The following is a 25,782-nucleotide window of genomic DNA, read 5'->3' as shown; positions in this document are numbered from 1 at the left end:
ACCAAGCTTTGCTTGACTGCAGACAGAAAAACTGATTTGAAAATACACTAAATGCAGAGTAATTGAGTTATGTAGGTGTCAGTAACACATGTAATCAAGTTTGTATGAATCTAGTTTGTTCTGTGTAAAGCAAGCAACATTTTATGCAAAGCATTTCCTACTAAGATCATACTTGATAATGACTCCTTTATTTAAATTGCATAAACTTAGTAGCTTCTTATTAATAATAAGTAAATTAATAATTACACTGCTGCCTATCCATTAAAGGTAAAATATAACACCAGAATATCCCACTAGTTCCTGGATGTCTGCCTTTAGCCCCAGAGAGCAGGAGTAGGTAGACCCAAAGCCCGCAAAAAGGGTCAAGAAGAAGTATCCTGAGCCCTCACAAGAAGCCTCCTGAATACTTCTAACAACTGTCAGGATATCAGTAGGACCTAGAGTGAATACTGAGCCCTGGAGTCACTCTGCATCTAGCTGCATTTCTTATTATGGCACAGCTGCAACTCAGGGCTCCCAGGGACCTCTTAGAAACTTAAGTCTATTTATTTATTTTTGTTTGTTTAAAAATGTCAATACAGCTAGCAATCAGGATTCATGATCAGGGAGCAGGAGAAACCAGAAAAGACAAGTATTAAGTCCAAACTAGAGAAGGTGTTGAGCTTTATAGGTGTTTGTTTACAAATATACAATATATTTTTCACATTTTTCAGATACAGAAAAACTTGCTTACCTGCTGCTAATGTCTGTCCTGCTCCTGAAGCACTGGTCACACAACCAATTGAATTGCAGAGAGAAATAGTGAAGTTGTATATCTTATAAGGTTTTAGTTCTTTTACAATATAAAACAGTTCTTGGGATTTGGCAGTATACAACACCTTCAAGGCCAAAAAAAAAAAAAAAAGTCAGATAATAGATAAACAGTGTGAGAAATGTAACTTTGGCAGTCAAGAAACCAGAATCCGGTCATGTTCTATGAATTCAGACAAAGAAATTATTGCCAACCACTATTAGGAAAGGGATTTTTTTTTGAAGAGTCTCAACAAGCTATGATTTAATTGATAATTGTACAATCACACTGTTTTATGAGGTAATAATCCAGTTCCCGAGTGGATAAATGAGGAAAGCAAGTTATTGCCTCATAAAGCAGCGTGGTGGTATGGTTATTGTCACCAATGGCAGAGATAAAGGATGGTGACATTGTGATTGTTATCATGAAAGGGCCAAATAAAACCATGGGGCTTGGCCAAAACGAACCCCATGCAGTGATGCCCACACGTCATTTGATGGAACTAGCACAGAAAAATGTCACTATGTTAAATTAATCCCATCATTTTCTTTAAAAATAAAAAGCCACAAAAGAAAAAGGAAAACAAGTAAACACATTACTGAGCATCCACATGAGGTCAATTCTCAATTATCTTTCTTATACAAATAAGCATATGCAGATTAGATCAAACAGTTACATTTCTTCAAATATTGTCTTTATCACACAATTTCAAGGGAGAAAAGCAGATTTGAGCGAAGGAGGCTGAAAGGAACGCCATAGTACATAAACAAATAATTAAACAACTAACACTGAGCCTTGGTCCTATCATTATAACTAGGAATGATCAAAAGCAACCATATAAGTTTACTCAGTTTATAGATACAAAAACCACTGGAAATTGTATTCAGAAAAAAGAAGTCATTAAAACAAAAAGTATGACACCAAGCATGAGTATAAAACTTTTTTCTAAGGGATACTGATATCATATCAAATAATCTTCTATATGTATAAATATAGATAGCTGTTAAGGTTCGTAACATTTGAAGTAATTTTCTAGATATTCTCCCTTTAGAAATACAATAAAATTCATTTGGAATATTGCCTAGGCATTTACTTTAAAATTTCATAACCTAAATGAGTAGTTCTAGAAAACAGTGTGAATGGGATATGAACTACATCATTTATATAATATTTTTCAGAAATAAAGGTGATTTCAAAGAGTCTAAAAATCTAGGAATAATTTAAAACTTTGGTATTATTTCCTTGCAATTACATTTAGAAATCAGAAAACATCAAAAACCAAATCACGAGTAGTTCATTTTTCTAATTCTGAAATTGTTATTGATTTTATAAAATGTTCTCTTCTGTGCAATGTGATTTGAAATTTTCTAAGAAAAGTAAAACTTTGAAATGAGTAAAATTTATTGAGTATTGCTATAAAATGTATCCCATTTAGAACAACTCTTGTTTGGATTAATTTAGATTTTTAGAAAATGAAATTGTTTTCAGGATAAAATACAGCAAAGTGTTTCTTATTTTAAGGAAGATGTGGTAAAAAAAAATACAATGGAATATTATGTAGCCTTTAAAAGGGATGAGATCATGCCATTTCCAACAACATGGATGGACCTAGAGGGTATTATGCTAAGTAAAATAAGTCACACTTAGAAAGACACATATGATATGGTTCACTCATATGTGGAATCTAAAATATGTATTATGTGTAATAGTATTGTATGGTGACAGATGGTAGCTGCATTCGTGGTGAACATAGCATAACATACAGAGTTGAATCACTACGTTGTACACCTGACACTATTGTGACATTATATCAACTATATTCAAATTAAAAAATTAATTTGAAAATAAAGTGTTTCCTTTGTAATCTAGAAGGTTGAATCATTTTTTAATAAACTATTCTTCATAGCAAGAACACATAATGACATATAATAAGAAATAGAAAATGTAGATTAATACTAATTTTGATGGGCTTTTACTTCTCTACGTATGATTGGTAAAAATTACAAGATTTTGGGGCGCCTGGGTGGCGCAGTCGGTTAAGCGTCCGACTTCAGCCAGGTCGCGATCTCGCGGTCCGTGAGTTCGAGCCCCGCGTCGGGCTCTGGGCTGATGGCTCAGAGCCTGGAGCCTGTTTCCGATTCTGTGTCTCCCTCTCTCTCTGCCCCTCCCCCGTTCATGCTCTGTCTCTCTCTGTCCCAAAAATAAATAAACGTTGAAAAAAAAAAAAAAATTTAAAAAAAAAAAAAAAAAAAAAAAAAAAAGATTTTAAAAGGACATTTACCTTCAAGCTTGTAGCACATAAAATAATCACTCAGATAAGTTTTTTCTCTACCATATATACAGTCATTTTACGCGTCTTAAAGGATCAATTTAATTGAAAATTTTCTTTGGCATAAATCTTTAAAGAGGTGGAGAGAAATCTGTGGAAGCTTGAAATCCTACACTGATAATATCAACTGTTCTATATATTTCCTTGCCACATTCTTTTTTTTTATGTTAATTTATTTTTGAAAGAGAGACAGAATGTGAGTGGGGGAGAGGCAGAGAGAGAGGGAGACACAGAATTTGAAGCAGGCTCCAGGCTCTGAGCTGTCAGCATAGATCCCAACACAGGGCTTGAACCCACGAACCACAAGATCATGACCTGAACCGAAGTCAGACGCTTAACCAACTGAGCCACCCAGGTGCCCCTTCCTTGGCACATTCTTAGCCCAAATTTCCTTAACAGTTATTTTACAGTAGCTTTCCCTAGAAATTTTGGCTATTTATTTACCAAACTTATAACAAGACACACTCAGGTCAGTGTGGATACAAATTTAACTACTGAAGTGACAATTTTGACTTTGCCACTCTTGATTTCATTTTCGTTAATACACAATGAAGTAGATAGATATTTGTGGGGGAGAGAAAGCGTAAGAGAAGAAAGTGACATATCTACATCTTTCTTCAATTGGGCCACAAAGAAAGGACTTTTAAACAAAAAAAGATGCATATCCATAATTTTTGTCATAAAAACGAAATCTTTTACTGCTCCACTGAACTATAAAGTGATCTTTTTAAAGTGTAATGTAGTCTTAGCCCATTAATAAAAATCGCTAATAGTATCTAATATTCATCAAGCTCTTGAAGTTCCACAGACACCACATAGGTAAGAAGAAATTGTTTTCCTATTTTACGGATGAGTAAGACCTGAAACACAGAGATGTGTGGAGGGCTAGCAATTGGCAGAAATGGGGTATAAACAAATTGACTTCCAAGGCTATATTTTTATGAATGGTGTTTTTTACTTAGTTTTGTGTCTTGGAAGACAATATTATAGTGCAAGCAATAGTTGCTTTGAAACTATCTTACAAGGAAAGAACAGTTTACAAAGCAAAAGAATAGCAAAAACAACAAAACATCAATGATAAATATGGTATGAAATTAAGGACCAAACAAAGCAGTGATGGCTGTAAATTTACCCTAAATCCTACTATATGCTGGATTGGTAGACTAAGTTGTTTAAGTTAAAAGATTTGTATAAGACTAGGTCTATTTTTGCCACCTGAGACAGTTGCGAATAAGTCAGTACTTATTTCCAGACTAATGAAAAAGTGTAACAAGGAGTCATAAATTATTTATTGACTCTTTTTCTTCTCCTAGTTTTGTGTTGTATACATGCTCGGTCTACTGAAAAGGCTCGGCAATATTGGCAAACCTATTGGCATGGGTTGAACAGTGTCTCCCACAAATTCTTGTTCACCTAGTACCTCAGAAAGTTATCTTACTTGGAAATACGGTCTTTGCAGATGTAATTAATTAAATCACACATTTAGGGTGAGCTTTAAATATAAGTCATATATTTATAGGAGAAAGGAGAGGCTACACAGACACAGAGGAGATAATGACACAGAGAAGACTATGTGACAACATGCTGAGATTGGAGTTTTGTGGCCACCAACCAAGGAACACCAGAAACTACCAGAAGCTGGAGGAAGCAAGGAAGGATTCTCATCTAGAGCCACTGGGGGGAAAATGGCCCTGCCAACACTTTGATTTCAGACTGTGGCCTCCACTTAAAAAATAATGAATTTCAGTGCGCCTGGGTGGCTCAGTCAGTTAAGCCTCCAACTTGGATTCAGGTCATGATCTCCCAGTTTGTGGGTTGGAGCCCCACATTGGGCTCTCTGCTGACAGCTCGGAGCCTGGAGCCTGCTCTCGATTCTGTCTCCCTCTCTCTCTACCCATCCCCCAGTCACACTCTGTCTCCATCTCTCTCAAAAAATGAATAAAAAAAAAAAAAAAAAGAAGAATCAGAGAATCAAGAAGTGGCAGTTATGTTGAAGTCTTGATAAGTATTATGTCCTCCAAAGAATGAGAGACCACGTTTTTGAAAATTAAGGGGTCTGCCCCATCAGTAAAATGTTTGGGGGTGCAGTAGCCTGAGACATGCTAGGACACCCCTTCCAAAATAAAGGTCAGCTTATTGCCTCTTGCACTTACCACTAGTAGGAAGGAAACAGAATGTCTGGCAGGCCTTCTTAGGTTCTGAAGACAGCATATTCCACATCTGGGAATACTATTCTGACCAAGTTACTGAGTGATATGGAGCGCTGCCAGCTCTGAGTGTGCCCTCAAGCGGAAATGGATTCTTCAGCAGGTCAAGGTCAAGGCTGTTTTGCGAGCAGCCAAGCAACTTGGGACATAAAGTCTATCAGAGCCTGTGGTACTAAAGGTGGCTATAGTGGGAAAAGATGCTGTGAGACATTTACGGCAAGCTCTCAATAAGAGAATCCCAAGGTAGACTCACAGGGTCTGGAGCAAGGGCATATGACACAATGGAAAGTAAACACCATTTGCTAGACAGCTTCTAGAGTGCTATTGGGCCTTGGTAAAAGCAGAGAAGCTGACTGTGGAACATCAAATGGCCATGAAGCTAGAGTTACCTCTCATGAGCTGAGTTCTGTCAGACATGCCATCTCTTAAGGCCATTGAAGCCCAACAGAAATTCATCATCAAATGGAAAGAGATATCTGGGGAAAGGGATATCCATAAATGGAAAGGGGCATAAAAAGAGCCAGGAATTATTATATACTGTGCAAGCAGATTGTTGGGACCCCCATCTTATCGACCATTTGTATACTGGTAGCTCAATCAATCTCAGTTCATACCTATGACTTGTTGGAGGTCCCTCAAGAGCTGAGAGAGTATAAACATGTGGTTTGGTTCACAGATGGGTTGCCTTAGTATGTGGTTGCAAGTGCATGATAGCTGCTCTGTAGCTCCATTCAAGGATGATCCCAAAAACCAGTAGCGCACGTCGTCATCGATTTTGTATGGAAAGGGAAGGATCCAAAGGTAGAATACACCTGAACTATATGACAGTGGCTGGGATGTATTAGTCATGGGCATGAGAGAGAAAAGACTAGAAGATCAGGAACCAGGAAGTCTGAGAAAGAAGAGTGTGGATAGGACCATGGGAGAGATAGTTATGTGCGAAGATCCCTTTATATTGTGCTAGTGCTACCAAAGAGCATCTTCCTCAGAAGAGGTGCTAAACAGTCAAGTACACAGAATGACTTGTCCAGTTAACGTCAGCCATCTCTGTCATCGGCCACCCTCATGCTGATAGAATAGACTAATGGAGTACATTGGCCACACCATAAACTGGAGGGAAAGAAGAGCCTCTCACCGCCCCCCCCCCACCAGGATTGTTATATACATATCAAATGACTTAGTCCATGCATATAATACAGCCTTCATAAGTTAGCTATGATTATTATTCTCATTACTTCTAGCTAGAGGATGAAGTACTAGTAAACAATATGTCACTGTATATCCCAAACCTTCAACATGTTAATACCCTTTGCTATAAGCTGTGATAATACATTCCTCAGAATTCTTTTCTCTTCAGAAATATGCAAAATGTACACATAAGACGTTCTTATCAATGCTACTTATATTTCCAAAAGAATCAATACAGTATAAATATCAACTGATTGTGGGTTGGCTAAATGCATTATTGTCTGCCCAAATAATGTGATGCTACATAGCTACTGAGATTTGGCTTCTTACAAGATATATAAGGATATATGTTAGTGTAAAAAGCAGATTTTATTAAACAACATTATATCTATTTTGTTTTAATACATGCTTATATTAGAAAAAATAGGTGATATAAATATATAGAGCCTTGCACACATAATATCATATCAGGAAACAAATGCCCCATTTAAGGAATCTAGAAGAGAGAAATCGGTCACAGAATTCTGCAAACTCAGAAAATATCAAAATGAAGACAATTCAATTTTGAAAGGACATTAGTTCAAATAACAATACCTGTGACAATGCTGCAGGAACAGATTGTTGAGGTGATTGTTCAGAAATCATATTGATCTCATACCCCATAACTTCTCCTCTTGTTACATTATCTGCCGGCTTCTCCCAGGACACATTGAGGGAGTACGGTGAAAGCGGGGAGACGGAGGGAGGGGTCATGAACGCTGGCACTATCAATGACAACAAGTACAGCAGCCAACAATGAACGCCATTATTTACAGGTTTCGGGAGTAAATTCATACAAGTGTTCTAGTTTCTGCCATACCCCTGTTCCTTACATTAATACCCTGATTTTTAAAAATCAAAGGATATACTGGTGTTTATAAAAGCCATTCACTTTTTTTTTTTATGTTTTCTGCAAGGATGTTCTCCATTCTTATTTTACCAGCAAAGGTATTTTCCATTCACAAAATAAAAATCATATAGGAATTTGCTAACGTTCGTGAAGATAACTAATAGATTTTTGGAGTGGGGAATCATAGGTCTTATGAAGCATTTGAAAGGAGAAGTCATCAAAACTAAGTCTTAGTCCACAAAGTCGAGAACAACGAAGAGTAACACACTAGAGTTCTAATGGAGAGAAGTATTTCACCCACACTGATACGGCTTGGAGAATATTACTCTTCAGAAAGTGGTAAATCGAAAATGTTCTAAATAACCCCAAAGAAATTTTTTTAAGTTTTCAATAAATCTTGACTGAAATGTTCAGAGTACATACACACATACATTCTCCCCCTGCCATCCTTGAGATCTTAATATGGATTTTAAATGTGCTAACCAAAGGTGTATTATCAAAGGACCTCATTGCACGTTCAGGAGCCAGCGACCCATAAGATTATGAGGGTCCAGTATTGCAGTTTCACCCATTACTTTTCATTTCTGACCTTGATTTCCCCCTTCCAGAACGCCATGGCTCATCACTTGTGCTATCATGGCACTATTATTTGTCCAAGATGGCTGGGAGTCATTAAGAGATGCTCAAGCAGAATGCACATTTTATTCATGAAATGATTCCCTTGGACCTCAACCTAAAGCTGCCCTTATCCTCCCCACAGTCGTAACAGAGCCAATTTAAATCGGGACTTGGGATTTCTTGAATATCCATAGATTCAAAACATAACAAAAGTGTATTTTTTTGGTTAAAGGCTCATGATATTTGAGGTGTTTTTAATGTAAAGAGTAAGGGGGAGGGTTAAAAATCTCTCATTTGCCATAGTGAAGATATCTTCAGAAAATTGAAAATGTCACACTCCTTTCTTCCCACACTGCCAGCTGCTTGTGAGTACAGTTGCAAATTACAGATTTTGATACCCGGGATTCTATCATTAGGTACCACCTAGTACCTAAACTATTTGCTTTGGAGAGAGAAATAAAAACAAAACAAGATTTGTGAAATGGGTAACAGCTATCTCTTTCATTGAATATAAATTGTACTGAATTTGGAGCAAGATAGGATATATGGCCAACCCACTTCAGGAATGGAAACCAATTGCTATTTTTGGCAAACATTCCCAAAAGACCGTAACTACAGTGAAGTTATTTTTCCCTCTTGAAGTAATAGCTCAGGCATTTACTTTTTTTTCCCTAAAACTCACTGCAAGTGCTTTATGACCTTGAGTTATTTATGTAGCCAACCAATATATTAAATTTTTCCTTGGCCTATATAAATTTATAATTCTTGCTTTTCAAAACGTACTTTAGTGCTGTTGACTTTCATTTGGGGCAGCATTTTTATGTGGGAGTCTTAAAAGTAGAATTCAAAACGCTTTTCCTCACCTGATTCTCCTGTTCTTTCTGAAGTCCAGGCAGATGACACACTGCCAGCCATATTCACAGCCGACACTCGAAACCCATACGTGGTATATGGCTCCAAGGCAGTGATGGTTGTAGCTGTCTGAGGAGGTTTTAATGCATTTTCATTGGCCGATTCTCCAAATGGGTGAGGACTGAGCCATCCACTGCTCTGAAAAACTTGACTTTCTGCTGACGTGGCTTGTCCATCAGATCTCAATCTTTTCATGTACAGTTCATATCTTATTATCACTCCTAGAAAAGTGAAACATAGAGCCAAGGAGACTCATCGGACATAGTGACAGTTTTGGGGGTAGGGTGGGGGTAGGTCAGTTAAAGAGTTCTGCTGGCTTTGCCTTATTCTCCTGACTAGATTACCTGTTCACTCCTTTAATAATCCAGATGATGGGACTTATAAAAGACAACAAGCTGATGGATAGATGAATGTATAAAGTACTGCTAAAAAGCACATTCATGGAAAAACAAACCAAAAGGGAATGCATAAACACAAAATAGCGATGACTTATGAGAGGTAAATCCAATCCTCTGCAGAGTGAAGGGCCATAATTTCTAAGAAGAATTGCTTTGTTTGAGGGAGGGGTGTAATCTGATCACTGCACCTCCAATTTGTATACTTGCAAATTTGGGGATTTTAATTTAATTATCTATTTAACACAGCCCCATTTACATAAATATTAGAACATTCAACTTAATTTCTACATATTCTTATCAAGTAACTCTCAAAGTCCAAGATAAAAGGTTTTGCCATAGTACACACATGAAATTAATTACTAAAAATCTATGAATTTGTGTCTGGCCTATATAACCAAGGGTTCAATTGTATGAAGACAAAAAATTAACTTAATGGAGTCAGCCAGCCTATATACATATTTTTGGTATTATTTTATATCCTTTTCTTGGTTAAAAGAGAAAATTTACTGCTTATGGGTGCCCTGGCTTGTGACACAGTCAAATATAATGCATCTCATAAGTGAGTTTCAAATTAGAAACATCATTTGTGTTGTGACAGATGTCATTAAGAGCAAAGATAATATTAGCCTTTTAAGGGGCAATTTAAATGAATGGAATTTGTTATTAGATTAAAGAAATACACTTGTTCTACTAACTTGTTCTACATAGTCCGAAGAGTGTTTGATATCTTTAGACCTTCTCAATTATTCTATCCTACAGTTACAAAAATGAATACAATTGCCAGACTCTCACTGCACGATTCCAAATGCCTGAATTCTCATTCATGTTTGGCCAAGAAAGGGAGATCTGAGCCTTGCCTTCCTACCATTTGGTTCCACTGGGGGAGACCACTCGACGTGAAGCTCTGTAGAACTGATCTTCCACACTGCAGGTGGACTCAGCCTTCGGGGAGGTGCTTGGGCTGTGATCACTGTAAGGGGTGAGCTGTGTAAACAGCCCCCACTAGTACATGCCTGTACAGAGAAATGGTACTTGGTGAATGGAACCAGATTCCAGATGGTAGCTGCAGTTTCACGACCTTCATAAGGAACACACGGCTGAATGCCACCTAAAGGAGCACAGGACAAAATATATTTTTCTATAGGACCAGAACGATTTGAAGGTGTGGTCCAGGTAAGTGTTACGGAGTCTGAGCCAACAGGAATGATATAACTTAAGTTCAAGTGTCCTTCCGGGACCCCCGGTTTCGTCTTGAAAGTGACAGGTGCACTCTTTGTGGAGCCATGCACACTGGCGGTCTCGATGTAATAGGAATATGAAGTATATGGTGACAGGTCAGTGTCTAAGAAGTACTGAATATCTGAAATTAAAAAGAAAAAAAAGAAGAAAATAGTTACATGTCACAAATTAGTAAGGAACCATTTGCAACCGTTTTCCTATGTACAATCTGCTCTTTTGAGTAACAGTATGGTTCATATATTTAAAACCGAAATAAAGCAAATACTGATTACTTGTATGGTATAAGTGCCTTTTGTAATGAAGGATATTAGAAGGCTTAAGCTCTCATTCTTTATATAATATGGTGTCTTTTTTATGGAAGATATAAGAGGAATTTCTGGCAGTTCTCTGAAACTGAAACAACAGGTTTTTTCTTCTATATGACCTGTTTGCTTGTTAAACAATATTTTGCACCACATGAAGGGTTGGCAAACTGCTACCACAGGCCACATTGGCCACCTGGCCAATAGCATGACTGGAAACTTTCCTGAATTTATGACTCCTAGAAACTGCGAAATTAGAAATGTTTATTGTTGTTTTAAACCACTAACTTTTGCAGACATTTGTAATCAGCAGTGGACAACTTACACAAGAGAAGTCTGGTTTTTAAAAGATTACAAAGATAGGGAGCGGACATGATTAGATGTGTGCCTGGAATCCCATTCTCTAAGGGGACAGGAAGCGTACTGCAGGATTGTGACAATTAAAACATGCCAGGTAGCCAAGGAGAAACGTTTACAGGCTCCAGCTCTATTGTTGCAAAGGAGGCAATGAAGGGTAAGTGTGAAACTGAGAGGCAACAGACTGAGGGCTTGCACAAGCATACAGTAAAACATATTTTATAAGACCATGGTCCTTACTCAAATTCTTGGGAAGCATTTCCTCAGGAAGCATCTAAAAGTACTGATGTGTCATTTATAATAGGAAATGTTGAAGTATATTAAAGTGGAATTTAATGCGTTATAATATTGTAATATTAGTGTATTACATTAATAGAATTTTAATATCATGTAATTATTATAAAACATAGTAACGAGGGCCATGTAGCAACATGAGAAAAAAGCATAAAATGCAATAGTGCATATATGTAAATATTATTATGAAAAATAAACTGGAGTACACACTATTCCAGAAACTTTCCAAAGTGAAGTTAGTCATCATACTAGAATGCTGGAATCGTGATATTAAAAAAATTTCTTTGATGATTTCTTCATTGGATATGGCATTTTTATAAGAAAAAGATCTACCCCAGGGGCACCTGGGTGGCTCAGGTCATGATCTCACAGTTTGTGGGTTTGAGCCCCATATTGGGCTCTGTGCTGACAGCTCAGAGCCTGGAGCCTGCTTCAGATTCTCTGTCTCCCCCCCACCACCCTCTCTCTGCCCCTCCCCTGCTAATGCTCTGTCTCTCTCTCTCTCAAAAATAAACATTAAAATTTTTTTTAAAAAAGAAAAAGATCTACCCCAATGACAAAATTACATAGACAAATTATTGTACACTGAGATTCCTCTTTGGATGCACTAATACTAGTAATAACTAAATGCACTGATGAATTTCTTCCCAAGTATGCTTAATATCAAATTTAAAAAATGTGTTCTCATTGATATCTAATTTTTGTCTCCTGTATTAGTGAAACTTTCTATTATAAAATCAAACCAGGGAACTGTTACCTTCTGAGAACCTAAGTAATCTGGGAAATCCAGACTCATATTCTCCTAATTCCTTATCTTTTCTGCAGTCCAAAACTGAAGTAGGTTCAGGGCAGAGGGGTGTTGGCAATTTTTAAAAAATGTACTGAGCATGCTTAAATGAGGTAGGAGTGGGAGAGTATTATGAGATTTCAGGTTTTCCTGGATGTAGAAGAAAGAAAATTAGCCATAATCTCCCATTATGACATATAATGTGAATATACCCTTCTCACATTTTAGTAGTTTAATAGTTTGATAAATTGTCTGTCTTCGACACTAGACTTAACATTCTGGGAAAGCCGAGATCGTGTCCTCCTTACTTGCCACCATTTGTAGCACAGAGTAGAATTTCAATAAATATTTTTTAAATCAATCAGTAAAACTGATGCATAAAATTTACTATGCCTCCACACTTATGTGGATCCTGAGAAACTTAACAGAAGACCATGGGGTGGGGGGAAGGGAAAAAAAAAGGTTAGAGAGGGAGGGAGCCAAAACTTAAGAGACTAGAACAAACTGAGGGTTGATGGGGGGTGGGAGGGAGGGGAGGGTGGGTGATGGGCACTGAGGAGGGCACCTGTTGGGATGAGCACTGGGTGTTGTATGGAAACCAATTTGACAATAAATTTCATATTTAAAAAAAAATTACTATGCCTCTTTAGAAAAGGTGATATCCTCCATTGGAAGGATTTGATGAATGACGTTTACTATGTCTCTCCAGAAAAAGTGATATCCTGCACTGGAAAAATGTGCTTGTGATATATTGAGAGGAGTTGCTAAGTAGTGTCATTCTATCAGCTATTCAAATGACTACTACATTGGTTTTCGATATATTACCTGAACATCATACTTGTTGCTCATAACATAGTATTGTTATCACAATTGAACAATTAAGGAAATTTCTCTTTCATAGCCATGGTGTAGCTACTATTACATGTATTTCTGGCATATAATAATAAATTCAATAAATATTTATTAAATTAAAGTTATGTGTATTCCACATGAGACTTTAAAATACTCAAAAAATTTTGAAAAAAGATCATTTACGGCTAGAAAATGATGGAAAATATTCTACTTAACATGCCAAAAGCCAAAACCTAAAAGGTAAAAATAACTATCAATGCTAAATATTCCAAGAGACTGGCATGTGCTTAAACTGGAAGTTGGAAGACATATAACCTGATGATAATTAAAAAGTTCAGCACGTACGTAATAGTTGTAGCATTTGAGAAATGGGACATAATCTCGATAGATCAAAATTTACAAGAGCAGTCTATGTAGTAAGTAATTAGAGTAATGATAGAATTGAGATGGCAACATATATTTGGTTAAAAATATTATATAAACATACAGTATGAACTAAATAAAAGCAGTTGAAAGGGTATAAACAGAATTCCCCTTAATTCTGTCATAGCAACAATAAAATAACTCAGGTTAAAAGAACTTATCTCAAGCAGGTTGCACTCCGCAGTTAGGAGAAGAATTATCTCTATCTTTAACTCTGAGCTGGGAAAATTGTTCTCCTACCACAAACTTCTGCACATTTGGGGAAACATTCAGAATTCTTCCTTCAGCACGAACTCATGATCTCAGCTGGTACCCACTCTGGATTGAGGTATGTCCTAATACACCACCCATGAAAGCTACCTGGACCGGCTCAGGTTTCCTGAATGTACCTTATTTTCTCCTACACCTGCCCTTCATGCCTTTTCACGTATAATTTCTTCCATGACAATCATTCTTGCTCTACCATAGTACCTGGCTAACCCAGTTTACACATCACTTCCTGACTGCAAAACTTTTAATGGTTCTCAGTATCCACCTCTGATACCGTAGTCAGGGTTACAGTACTTTCTTAATACTCCAAGTCTACTTTAATTCAACATTTAAAATATATTATAATTTTGTTTTACTTTTTATCTCCCCTCTCGATAATGAGAACTATTCCTTCCATCTTTATATTTCTAGTGACTCACACAGTTCCTGATCTGGAGTTAGCACTGAATAAAATTTCATTGAATAAATGAAGGAATGATTTTTCCAAATATTTTTCTAGGAAAGAATATTGAGAGCCTTAGAGAAACAGTTACTTGCCATCATCTCTTCTGGTTTTTTTCCTCTTCCCCTCCCTATATTCTCTGTTTGTCTCTCAGAGTAGCTGAGCTATCTTACCACTTGTTACATTGATCCTTTGATGTAGTATGGAATAACAAATGATAACGATATTAAAAGTAGAAATGAAATCTCAGGGTTCACTAAGATGTATAGTTGTCTGAAACTCTAAGCTACGTTAATGTCTTTAGGCTATGTAAACAACGGTCAGGTGTTGAAGTATTTGTCTAGTTTCTCTGTGAAAGGATTTTTTTTTTAAGAGTAAACATATAAGGGCTATTTCTCTACTCATGGCATCCCAAATGAGTAATGATTTAACTGTGAAGTTGGGGAGAAGAGGGGGAAACAGAACATGCTTAGATCAGCCCATTGATTTTTCTCTCTCCTAATCTGTCTTCCTGAAGGAGGGAAGGTCTATTCTCCAATCTGACTTTTATCAGTAATGAAGATTATTTTTATTTTTCATTTCCACCTTACTGACTGCTAGGTCTAGTTTTCTTTAGGTTCCAAATTCAAGTAGGAAAACATAATATGATTTATTGACCACTCCCTAAAACTGCAACACTACTAAATGAGTGCTATTTCCTATGATAGCTGTTCTCTTCACACCTATGACATGGAAAATACCTATAAGCAAACCAGATTGGCACTACAGGGGAGATAATATTAGGTGCTGATTATGTACAATTCCCAATGTGCTTACTTGACCTCTAGATCTTTCTCTCCTATTTTTGAAAGCTGGTTATGTACAAGCTTATGAAGTTGTAAATTTTGCTTATTTTTGGAAAGTCTGTAACTCAGATACCTTACAATTATTCCACAATAATTAGTGTGCTATTATTAATAATAAATACTTTGCAACCTTTAAAGATAACAATACATCAGTGTGTCATGATCTTAGGTTGGAAATAACTGTCCTAGAGAATCCCATAGTGCATCAGGCAAGCTAAGAAAAGTTTTTATTCTAACAAGGAATTCTATAACGGTCTCAACCAAATGATCAAACTTTCTCGGAAGACAACACTATTAATTTTCTTTGAAAAGTTCAATGATTCTCCACCTATAATTCCAAATGCCTTTATTTAACCCAAAGATTTGTGTTCATCCGACTGAATATAAGTACTGTTTCCTTTTCATATTACACATGCTATCCACACACTGGAAATAGAGTAATAAACATGAGGGTATTATTAGAATGATACAAAGTTCTGACAGCGTTAACCAATTGTTCTTACTGTTCAAATGCCATCATGCAGATAATTTTCACATCATTAATTACAGTGATTGTCAAGAAATGCCAGAAGTGGCATTTTTTTTAATGAAAACTAAGGTTTTAGGAAATAATACCTTGTTTAATAGGATTATATAAATGTCTGATTAGTGAATGAGTACACACTTATTATGTAAGAAACTGTTATTTGGATTCTATATTAGTACAATCATGAAAAAGAGCCAGAGTGTTATATTCTCATGCAATGGTCTGTAAAACAGATGACAATATGTTACTATAGAAAACATGCCACTGGACTGAAGGGTATAATTGAAGTTTAATTTTATTATTGAATTAAGCTGTATGGAAAATAGGGTGATCCTAATTCACAATTTTCAGCAACAATCCAACCAGTGGTACTGTCATCTTCAAAATTACTTTCAATATTTTTAGAACTCTCTCTTCTCCTATCACAAAAGTTTAAGTTTAAGGACACCTGGATCATGCTGATATTTGGAAGAAAATAAACATTCTAGTAGCAGGTTTTGGGATGCTTTGCCAACATGGCAGATGTAGACAGATGTTCATTTCCCTTTGCAATCTGCATCATGAAGTTCAGAGTTTCCATTAACTTCAAAGAAGAGCCGGAGTACTGGAGAAACATTTAGAGTTAATAGAAAGTGCTGGACACAGGAATGTAGGTGTCTGTCAGGCAGAATTAGGAACAAAATGTAACCTACAGAAGTGTACGCTAAATAGAAGTTTTAGAGCCAATCACTATGTTAAAACAAGGCCGACTCCTAGCCATTTTGAAGAAGATTGTGGAACTTCAGTGCACCTACAGAACTTTATGTACTTGTCTAACTAAGTAAGCAAGTTAAGCTAGAATTTGGAAAATTGGACATTAAACAAGGAGAACAAAATGGAAACTTGAATTAGAATCACTGTTCCAATGTTTTTTAAAACTAGTTTCTCAAACTAGCTCATAGCTAAACATGACTAGAGGCAAATATCAGAGAAGACAGAGCTAGCAGCCTGTAAAAATTTCTATTTCTTCATTCCGGCTTTAGGGAAACTGGATCTAAAAGATCTGAGTAGGGGCGCCTGGGTGGCTCGGTTGAGTGTCCGACTTCGGCTCAGATCACGATCTCATGGTTTGTGGGTTCAAGCCCTGCGTCAGGCTCACTGCTGTCAGCCTGACTGTGCACAGCCCACTTTGGATCCTCTGTCCCCCTCTCTCTCTGACCTCCCCGGCTCATGATCTCTCTCAAAAAATAAATAAAAATAAGAAATAAGAAAAATATAAAACATCTTGGGTAAATATTTTTAATAAGACAATGTGTCCCAATAGTTTGATTTCTAATAGCACCTTTAAAATCTTCATAAAAGTTACAGATGCAAAGATAGTCTTCATGGTTTCTCCCCATTCTGTCTCTTTCAATTTAAGTTCATGTTATTTTCTATCTCTATGGAAATGGCAGCTATGCATAAAATTACATTGTCTGCAAGAACATTAGTACTCTGATCCCACTATTTTAAAAGTCCATTTTTAACCTGAGAATTTTAAAAGCTGAACCCATATAATAGAAACACTTGATAAATTTTCTGTAATATTATGCCCAGAGAACACTACAGATCAGTTTGTTGTAAGCCTTCCAGTATTTCTACACATTTTTGAAGTAAAATATATAAATAATAGATTATTTGTAATATCTTTCATTACATCACACAATGCGTCATGGACATTTTCCATTCATTAACATGTAAACTAAGGTATCATTTTATAGGCAATCACATCCTAAAATTCACTTAACAATGTACCAGGATTCTACTATGGCATCTATCACAATTTATGGAAAGTTTTTTGAATATCTGAATGTTTCCAATATTTTGCTCTTACAAGTAGTGTATGTTTGAACATACGTTGTATCCATTTATGACTATTAATTTAAGATAAATTTCCTAAAGTAAATTTACTGAGGCAAATGGTATATATTAGTTTTTTCGTACAGTTTAACCATTCATCTTGCATGAAAAATTGTACCAATGAACTTACACAGATATTCCAGCAGTTTATGTAAGTTCTAGCTCCTCCATATCCTCATCAATGCTGGATAGGGTAATTATTTTTTCATCTTTGAGAATTTGATAAGCATTAAGGGCTTATCAAATAAGAAGAATCTCATTTTTATTACATTGTTTTGATTACCAGGAGATGGCTACTGAGATTTGTAATTCCATCTCTGTTTGAAACAATTCTCAGCTAGACACAGGAAACCACAACATTTATCCTCAATGTCAAAGATCTTAGCTAACATATCAATTCTCAGAATATTACATCTTTCTATCACCAAACCTTTAAACTTACTGTATGGGTATTGATCTTCAGTTGTGTAGACTTCAGAACTATCCCTGAATAAACTGTAAGTAAGCCAGTGGGCATTTGGCGAATCAGGTGGACTCCAGGAGAGATTGATAGCAGAAGAACTTTGAACTTGTCCTCTGGGTGGAGGTTGTTGGGATGGAGCTAAATTACAATGGAGAGAGCATTTATGAGCAATGGCAATCAATAAGCACACAAGTAAACTGAAGTAAGATATCCAACAAAAAGGTCTTTCTGATTCAGGATTACTTTATCAAGAAGACATGTGGTTTACCAAGACATTAATAAACAGAGGGTACTCATCATGAATTCTCTAAAACAAAGCTTTTTATCTATGAGCATAAAACAATTTTGTAGGTCAATACAGCTGACATAAACATAGTTGGGGTGGGGGGAACCACAAAAGTTTATATTAAGCACTTCTTTTTCTCCTTCCTTCCTTCCTTCCTTCCTTCCTTCCTTCCTTCTTTCTTTTCTTTTCTTTTTTCTTTTTTTCTTTTCTTTTGAGAAACTATCCAAGGATGCATAACATTTATTTTCCACTTAATTTAAAAGTTGACATAAATAAGTTACGTTGAAACTTGGAATTTAAGGAGCATAATTTTTGGATTTTTCAAAGGAAGTTTTCCACTCCACTAAACACATATGCCTCATCCTGACTCACGGAGCGCAATTTACAAGAAAGAGTAATAGCTGGTAATATAAATACCTATGGATGTCATGGATGTTAAACAGTCTAAATATTTGCAAGAAACAATTTGAACGTATTGTGTGAATATACCCACACCTGGTAGGGTGCAGTGGTTGTTAGGGGTGATATAATTGCTTCCATCAGGCACATAAGAGCATTCATCTCACTGTTTTAGTGATATTCTATATAATGTAAGTATACACCATGAAAACATTGTCTCCTATTACTGTATATTTTCCTTAGTCGTCCTATTTTCCTTCATTTTCTCCCCACTCCCAGAATAGATAAAGGTAAAAGCAAAAGACAATATCTAACTATTTTTTTAAGGACAATCAACCACCAGCTTATTTATCCCCTTCTGGTTTAACAAGATGCATCATCCTCCATCCATTTAGAGAAGGACATCCAATCAGACTCTTTCGTTAAATAGGATATCAAAGGTACAGATTGCTGTGTTACCTGACTTCAAAAACCATTAGTATTTTTGTTAAGATATTTCAAAAAATCATGTGATAACAGTAGAGCTCTATTACTATTCATGTTAGGGGTCCTCAAGACCACCCCCAGTTTCAATGATTTACTAGCAGGACTTGCCAGACTTACCATAAAGTCCTACTTGTGGCTATGATTTATTATAACTAAAGGATAGAATGTAATCAACAAAGGGAAAGGTACATGGGTAAGTCCAAGGGAAACCAACCACAAGGTTCTAGTCACACGGGATATGACTAATCCCTCCCCCTCCCCGCCCAGCAATGTTAATGTTTTGTGAAAACATGTGAAACGTTGCCAAACAGGAAAGCTCATTAGAAACTCAATGCCTAGGGTTTGTACCAAGGGCTGTTTATGTAGACAGCCTTTGTCAACATGAATAACCCCCAAATTCTAGATTTCCAGAAGGACATCAGGGTTAAGCATAAACCATTTGGTCAGACAAAATTTAAGAGACAGTGAGCCACTCTGACCTGTTTTGGGGATGGCAAGAACCCTCACAAAGCCCAAGTTCCCAGATGCCAGCCAAAGGCTAACTTTGTAATCAGGTTTTTCTACAGATAAGCAGTCAGACCCACTATGTTACCTTTTTTTCTAACACACAATCCCTAGCTTTTTAATTTTTGTTAATGTTTATTTTTTTTTTTTTGAGAGAGAGAGAGAGAGAGAGAGAGAATGCAAGTGGGGGCAGGGCAGAAAGAGAGGGAGACACAGAATCCAAAGCAGGCTTCAGGCTCTGAGCTGTCAGCACACAGTCTGACGCAGGGCTCATACCCACGAACCACGAGATCATGACCTGAGCCGAAGTAGGACGCTTAACCAACTGAGCCAGCCAGGTGCCCACACAATCCCTAGCCCAAAAGGGCATAGTACTCAGGGATAGAAAGAGCTATAAGAATAGCATCACTTGACAGGTGCTGTGGCTACTCATGGCAGGATACAATCAGCTTAAGACTAGCTCAAAACTGCTTCTGCACTGAGACAAGAAGCTGAGGGTTAAATATTCCAACTTCTCTTCCTGCCAGCCTTTCAGCTGACTGGTAGGCTCCTGCGAGTAGCCAAAGCCAACAGGAAGTCAGAGGGTAAGGGAGCCTGCTGATGCAGACCATCCAGAATCTTGATGGAATAGAGTAGGGTGGGGAAGTATGGAGTAGGATAGTGAAGTCATCCTGCACACCAGGCAAAGACTTTCAACTAAGAGCTATTACTAATTCATCAGTATTCATGAGGGATACACTCCACTTTAAAGACATGGTATAATCCAATAATAACATTTTAAGAAAGTATTTCAAGAGCACTGAATTTGAAATATACAAAATTCCATATATGATGCATAGGCTTCCTAAAGACAATGTCTCTAATCCTAAGGGAGATACTATTGATGTTATATTCTTAAAGAAAAAAAATATTCGAACTAGATACACTCTCACTCTTCCCTTTTATCTTGTTTTTCCTCCTTGGGAATTTGCATTGTCATATTAAATATCTAACTGCCCATATGCCTAGTTAGATACAAGACGAGAGTAGTACCAATCTCAAAATGACATAGTGACACAGGAAACCATTAGTCCATGTCCATAGTGACACCAGGAAAAGAGAACCATTTCCAAAGAGGACCTTATATTTTTGAATTCTGGAATTTGCTATATATGATATGGTCATTTGCATTGGTTGAACACTGACTGACAGGCATTTGATCTGTCAGGGATTTTTAATTTAGGGCTCTACATCCTGTTTTTCTTGGTGGAACCACAAAGACTCATAAACTGTCTCATTTATAGCATTCTCAAAGAGCCTTGTAATCTATGGCAATTGAATATTTTTAGTGGATATTACTAACTATATCTAAAACTCTGCATGATATCAGGAACACAACAGATTTCAGAGTTAAAGCAATCAAAACTGACCTTCAGACTATTTTCTAAGACAGTGAAATACTTTTTGGATGACTGGAAGAAAAATATGTTTTCATCCCATGTCAAAGGGTATGGGAAATGATTTGCATTACTTGAAAATTTCCTTAGCAACAAACATTCACGTACACAAATACACAAATAGGCTCTTTCAAACACTTAAAGTTGATTACTTGTTATCACTATCTCTAACCACGGTCTTGTCCAACTTCACAGTATAGATGTAGCCTATTTGACATCGAAATGAGAATGTTCATAGATCTGAAGGCTTTGATGGTTCAGTACCACTTTGAGAAATAATATTATGAAATCCCGGCCCTGAGATAACCTGAACTCACCTTCTGTGTGCTGAAAGGGAATTCTGAGAAAATGGTCACATACTCATTTATCAAAATTGCCAAGCATGACCTTTGCATAAGCCAGACTTTCTTTTAATGAAGGATAGTATAATGTTGTGACTATATCCATTTTTTTGGGAGCCATGAGTTTTAATCTTGGCTTAGGCACTTGGGTAATTGTGTAACTGTAGTCAAATTTTGACTAGACTCTCTGAATCCTCCCTCATCTATAGTAAAGGGAGGATTATCTACTGTTCAGGATTATTTTGCATATAAAATGAATATGTGTATGTCCCTCTTCCATGAAAGGCTGGAAACACTGTGGCTATGAGAACAGGTGTCTGGATTCCCTGTGTCCTTTGCCTTGCCATCCTTTAGGGGTTATCCCTATGTATGTGATTCCAGCTGGATGGCCACCAAGTCCACATCCAAATCTACAGGAAAAGGAGAGATGGCGGGCATGTCCTGTGGTTATGAAAGCACAACCCAGGACTCCCACACGTCACTTCTGCCCAGATCATTTCAGGCAGAAGTTCGTGACATGGCCATACCTAATCACAAAGGAAGATGCGGCTATGAAGCCAGCACTTAGCGCCATTAATGAAAAACAAGTAGAAGATAGTTATTAAGAAACATTTTAAAATGGATTCTATAGATGAAATTAAAAAATAAAACAATACCTAGAAAATTATAAGAAATATTTAAAAAGTAAAAAGAGATAGGAGTGCTTCTGATTATGGCAACAAAAAGAGTTTAGACTCAAAGAGTTAAAACTCAGTGAAATCTCCAAAATAACCATTTCTGGGAGCTCTAAATCAACAACAAGCAAACAAAAAGTTAAGAACATATACCTACTCTTGAAGAACTTGGAGAGCTTTGAGTCGTAACAGTAGGAGTCTGTGGCCCTTTTGTGAGGGGCTGTTCCCATAGTACCAGTTCCACAATTAGGTGTGTTAGTTGTACCAGCAGGGCTGACTATAAACAGTAGCTTTGGTACCACAGGGCACTGACTCGATATGGGGTTGGCAGCAGGAATTCATAGCTTTGCCATCTAAAAATGGCTCAGCTGATTGGGAACAAGAGGGAAAACTCACAGGTTTGCTAGCCTGTGCATGTGCTCCCAGCTAGGTTAAGTGGGGAATTTACCAGATAATCAAGCAGGAGACCCCAGGCAGGAGACAGCCATGGAAGACCTGAGAGAGGTTCTCCACAGATCTGTAGCAGGCTGGAAAACTATGAAGCTATGGGGAAAACCATGAGAGCCAGTGAAAAGTGGAGGCCAAAGAACGGAGAACTCACCATAACTCTGAAAACATCCCCCAAACCAGACACACATTGAATGGCAGAAGCTATATGATCTAGAAGTATTTGAGCACAAACATTGCCCAAATATTTGGCTGCTTCAGACACAGCAGTGACTCCTAGGAAGCCAGGCTGTGAGTAAAAATTAAATTAAAAAACAAAAAAGCTGGTAGAGACATCAGCAGCTGTACACTGCAGTGGAGAAATTTTCCCACCATTTAAGTCTATGCAAACTATCAAAAAAACCTAAACAACTTAAGTGTTTTCAACATACAATTACAACACACTTAAAGAAACTGTGAACTATACTCATAAAATTGGCAGTGGAGAGAAACAGATTCTGAATGATCTCTAATATTAAGTGTAGCAAAAAATACTTCATAGCAGCTATTGTAAATATGTCCTAAGAGTTAAAGAAAAATATGATGATGATGATTCAGTAAAAAGAAAACTTTAATAGAGAAACAGAATGTATAAAAACACTAAATTCCAGAGTTGAACAATACAATAACTAAACTTGAAACTTTCCTGAAAAGGACTCAATGGCAGATTTGAAAGGAAAGGAGAAAGAATCAGTGAACTTGAAGATAAAGCAATAGGTAAAATGTAAAGATATAGCAATATGATTTAGCCAATCCACAGAAAGAAAGTGAAAAAAATAGACCAAACATGAACAGATCCACAGAGACCTATAAGAAAATGTCAGGTGTACCATGCACCAAAATATGTGTCATGGGATCCCCAAAATGAGAGACCGAGAAAGTGGCAGAAAATATCTGAAGAAATATTGGCTCAAACTCCCCAAATTTGGTGGAAAACATTTATCTACATTTCCATTTCCAAAAAGTACAATGTCTCCAAGTAGGATACAAAGAGATTCACACTAAACATATCACAGTCAAACTGCTGAAAGACCAAAAAAAAAAAAAAAAAAAACAAAAAAACAAAAAACAAAGCAAAAAAAAAACCACTTTTAAAAGAGTAAGAGAAATTTCATTTACAGTTGAAGAAAAATACAGTTAAAGGCTGACAAAAACAATGGAGGCCATAAAGTAGTAGAATGAATTCAAAGTTAGTCCTAAAAGAAAAAGGAATACTTGTTACCAAGAATTCTATCCAGAAAATCTACCCATTTGAAGGAAGGAAGGAAGGAAGGAAGGAAGGAAGGAAGGAAGGAAGGAAGGAAGGAATAGGTATTCCCAAATAATTTGAAAAAAACAGTGGGAGAATTCTTGTAGACTAGTCCTACAAAAAATACTAAGGAAATCAATCAGGCTAAAAGGAAATGACACAGAGAGTAAATAAATTGAATCACATAGAGGTAGGAAGAACACCAGAAAGGATAAATATGGAGTAAATATCAAAGACTAGGTGTATATCTGTGTGTGTGTATATATATTCATATTCTGTTTTCTCTTCTCAAATCACTTTTAAAAACATATTACTGTTAAAAGAAAATAATAATTATATTAGTGCAATGTTGGGTTTATTATATATACTATATATATGTAAATATATGTGTATATATATATATATATATATATATATATATGCAACACATACACACATTTACATGGTATGACAACTCAAAGATAGGGAAGGAAAAGAAGCCGTACCAAAAGCGTATCTGTTATATATTACCAGCATTATATCAGTACAGCCTAAAGTAGATTGTGGCAAATGAGTATGCATACTCTAACTTGTAGGGCAACTAGTAATAAAATAACACAAAATATAGATTAAAAAGTCAACAGAACATAATAAACTGATTTTCAACAAGACTAATGAGAACCAAGGGAAAAATAGTGTTTTCCATAAATAGTGCAGGAACAACTGGAAAGCCACATTCGAAATGAATGAAACTGGAGACTTAACTCACAACATATCTAAAAATCAATTCAAAATGGATCAAAGATTTAAATATAAAAGCAAAAAGACTATAAGACTCTTACAAGAAAACATGGGGGTAAATCTTCCTAACCTTGGATTTGGTAACGGTTTCCTAGATATTACACTAAATGCATAAATAATAATACAAAATGGATACGTTGAACTGTATCAGATTTTGAAACATCCATGCTTCAAATGACACTATCAGGAAAGTGAAAAGTAAACCCAGTTGGGAAAGACATTTGTAAATCATATATCTAATAAAGGACATGCACCTAGAATACATAAAGAACAGTTACAGCTCAGTAATAAAGACAAATAACCCAATGAAAAACTAGGCAAATAACTTGAAAAGACTTTCTCCAGAAAAGATATACAGATGGCCAATAACTATGAAAAGATGCCCAGTATTACTAATCATTAGAGAAATGCATATCAAAACTACAATGAAATAGCATCTCATATATATTAGATGGCTGTGATAAATACAAAATAACAATGTTGGCAAAGATATAGAGAATCTGAGCCATTGTGTACTGTTGGTGGGAATTTAAAATAGTAAAGCTGGTGTGGGAAATAGAATGGCAGTTCCTCAAAAAAATTAAAAGTAGACTTACCATATGATCTAGAATCCCTCTTCTGTTATATACCCAACAGAACTGAAAGCAGTCTTGAAGAAATGGCTATATACCCATACCCATAGCAGCATTACTCACAGAAGCCAAAACATGGAAGCAACCCACAGGCCCACCGACAGATGAATGAATAAGCAAAATATGGTACATGCATATGATGGAATATTCTTCAGAATTAAAAGCAAGGGAATTATAAGATAAGCTACAAAATGGATGACCCTGGAGGACATATGCTAACTGAAATAAGCCACTCACAAAAAGGCAAATATTTTGTGATTTTACTTACATGAGGTTCTTAGATTATTCACAATTATAGAGAAAATAAAATTGTGGTTGCCAGGGGCTGGGGTCAAATGGGAGATATTATTGTTTAATTGGTACACAGTTTCCATTTTACAAGTTGTAAAGAGTTATGGAGATGCACGGCAGTGATGGTTGCACAACATTATGATTGTATTTAATATAAATTAACTGTGCATTTAAAAATGGCTAATACGGTCAGTTTTATCTTGTATATA

At 36.4% G+C, this 25,782-nt stretch overlaps 1 protein-coding gene across 1 annotated transcript in view; it reads right to left on the bottom strand.

Moving 5' to 3' along the window:
• USH2A (usherin) overlaps positions 1 to 25,782 on the bottom strand; it is a 754,837-nt gene that overhangs the window by 540,441 nt on the left and 188,614 nt on the right. Inside the window, exons 15-19 of the mRNA XM_047077230.1 lie at positions 17,989 to 18,147; positions 10,197 to 10,691; positions 8,885 to 9,154; positions 7,109 to 7,278; positions 734 to 878 (exon numbers count right to left, since the gene is read on the bottom strand). Coding sequence (XP_046933186.1) covers positions 734 to 878; positions 7,109 to 7,278; positions 8,885 to 9,154; positions 10,197 to 10,691; positions 17,989 to 18,147 — 1,239 coding nt within the window. The remainder of the gene's footprint in view (positions 1 to 733; positions 879 to 7,108; positions 7,279 to 8,884; positions 9,155 to 10,196; positions 10,692 to 17,988; positions 18,148 to 25,782) is intronic.

This window comes from Lynx rufus, unplaced genomic scaffold (assembly GCF_022079265.1).
Source record: "Lynx rufus isolate CCGP_SWC_20201006 ecotype Redwood Valley unplaced genomic scaffold, mLynRuf1.p SCAF_15, whole genome shotgun sequence".
Lineage (NCBI taxonomy): Eukaryota > Metazoa > Chordata > Mammalia > Carnivora > Felidae > Lynx > Lynx rufus.
Note: the sequence above shows the minus strand (reverse complement) of the source record. Positions and strands in the feature narration are given on the sequence as shown.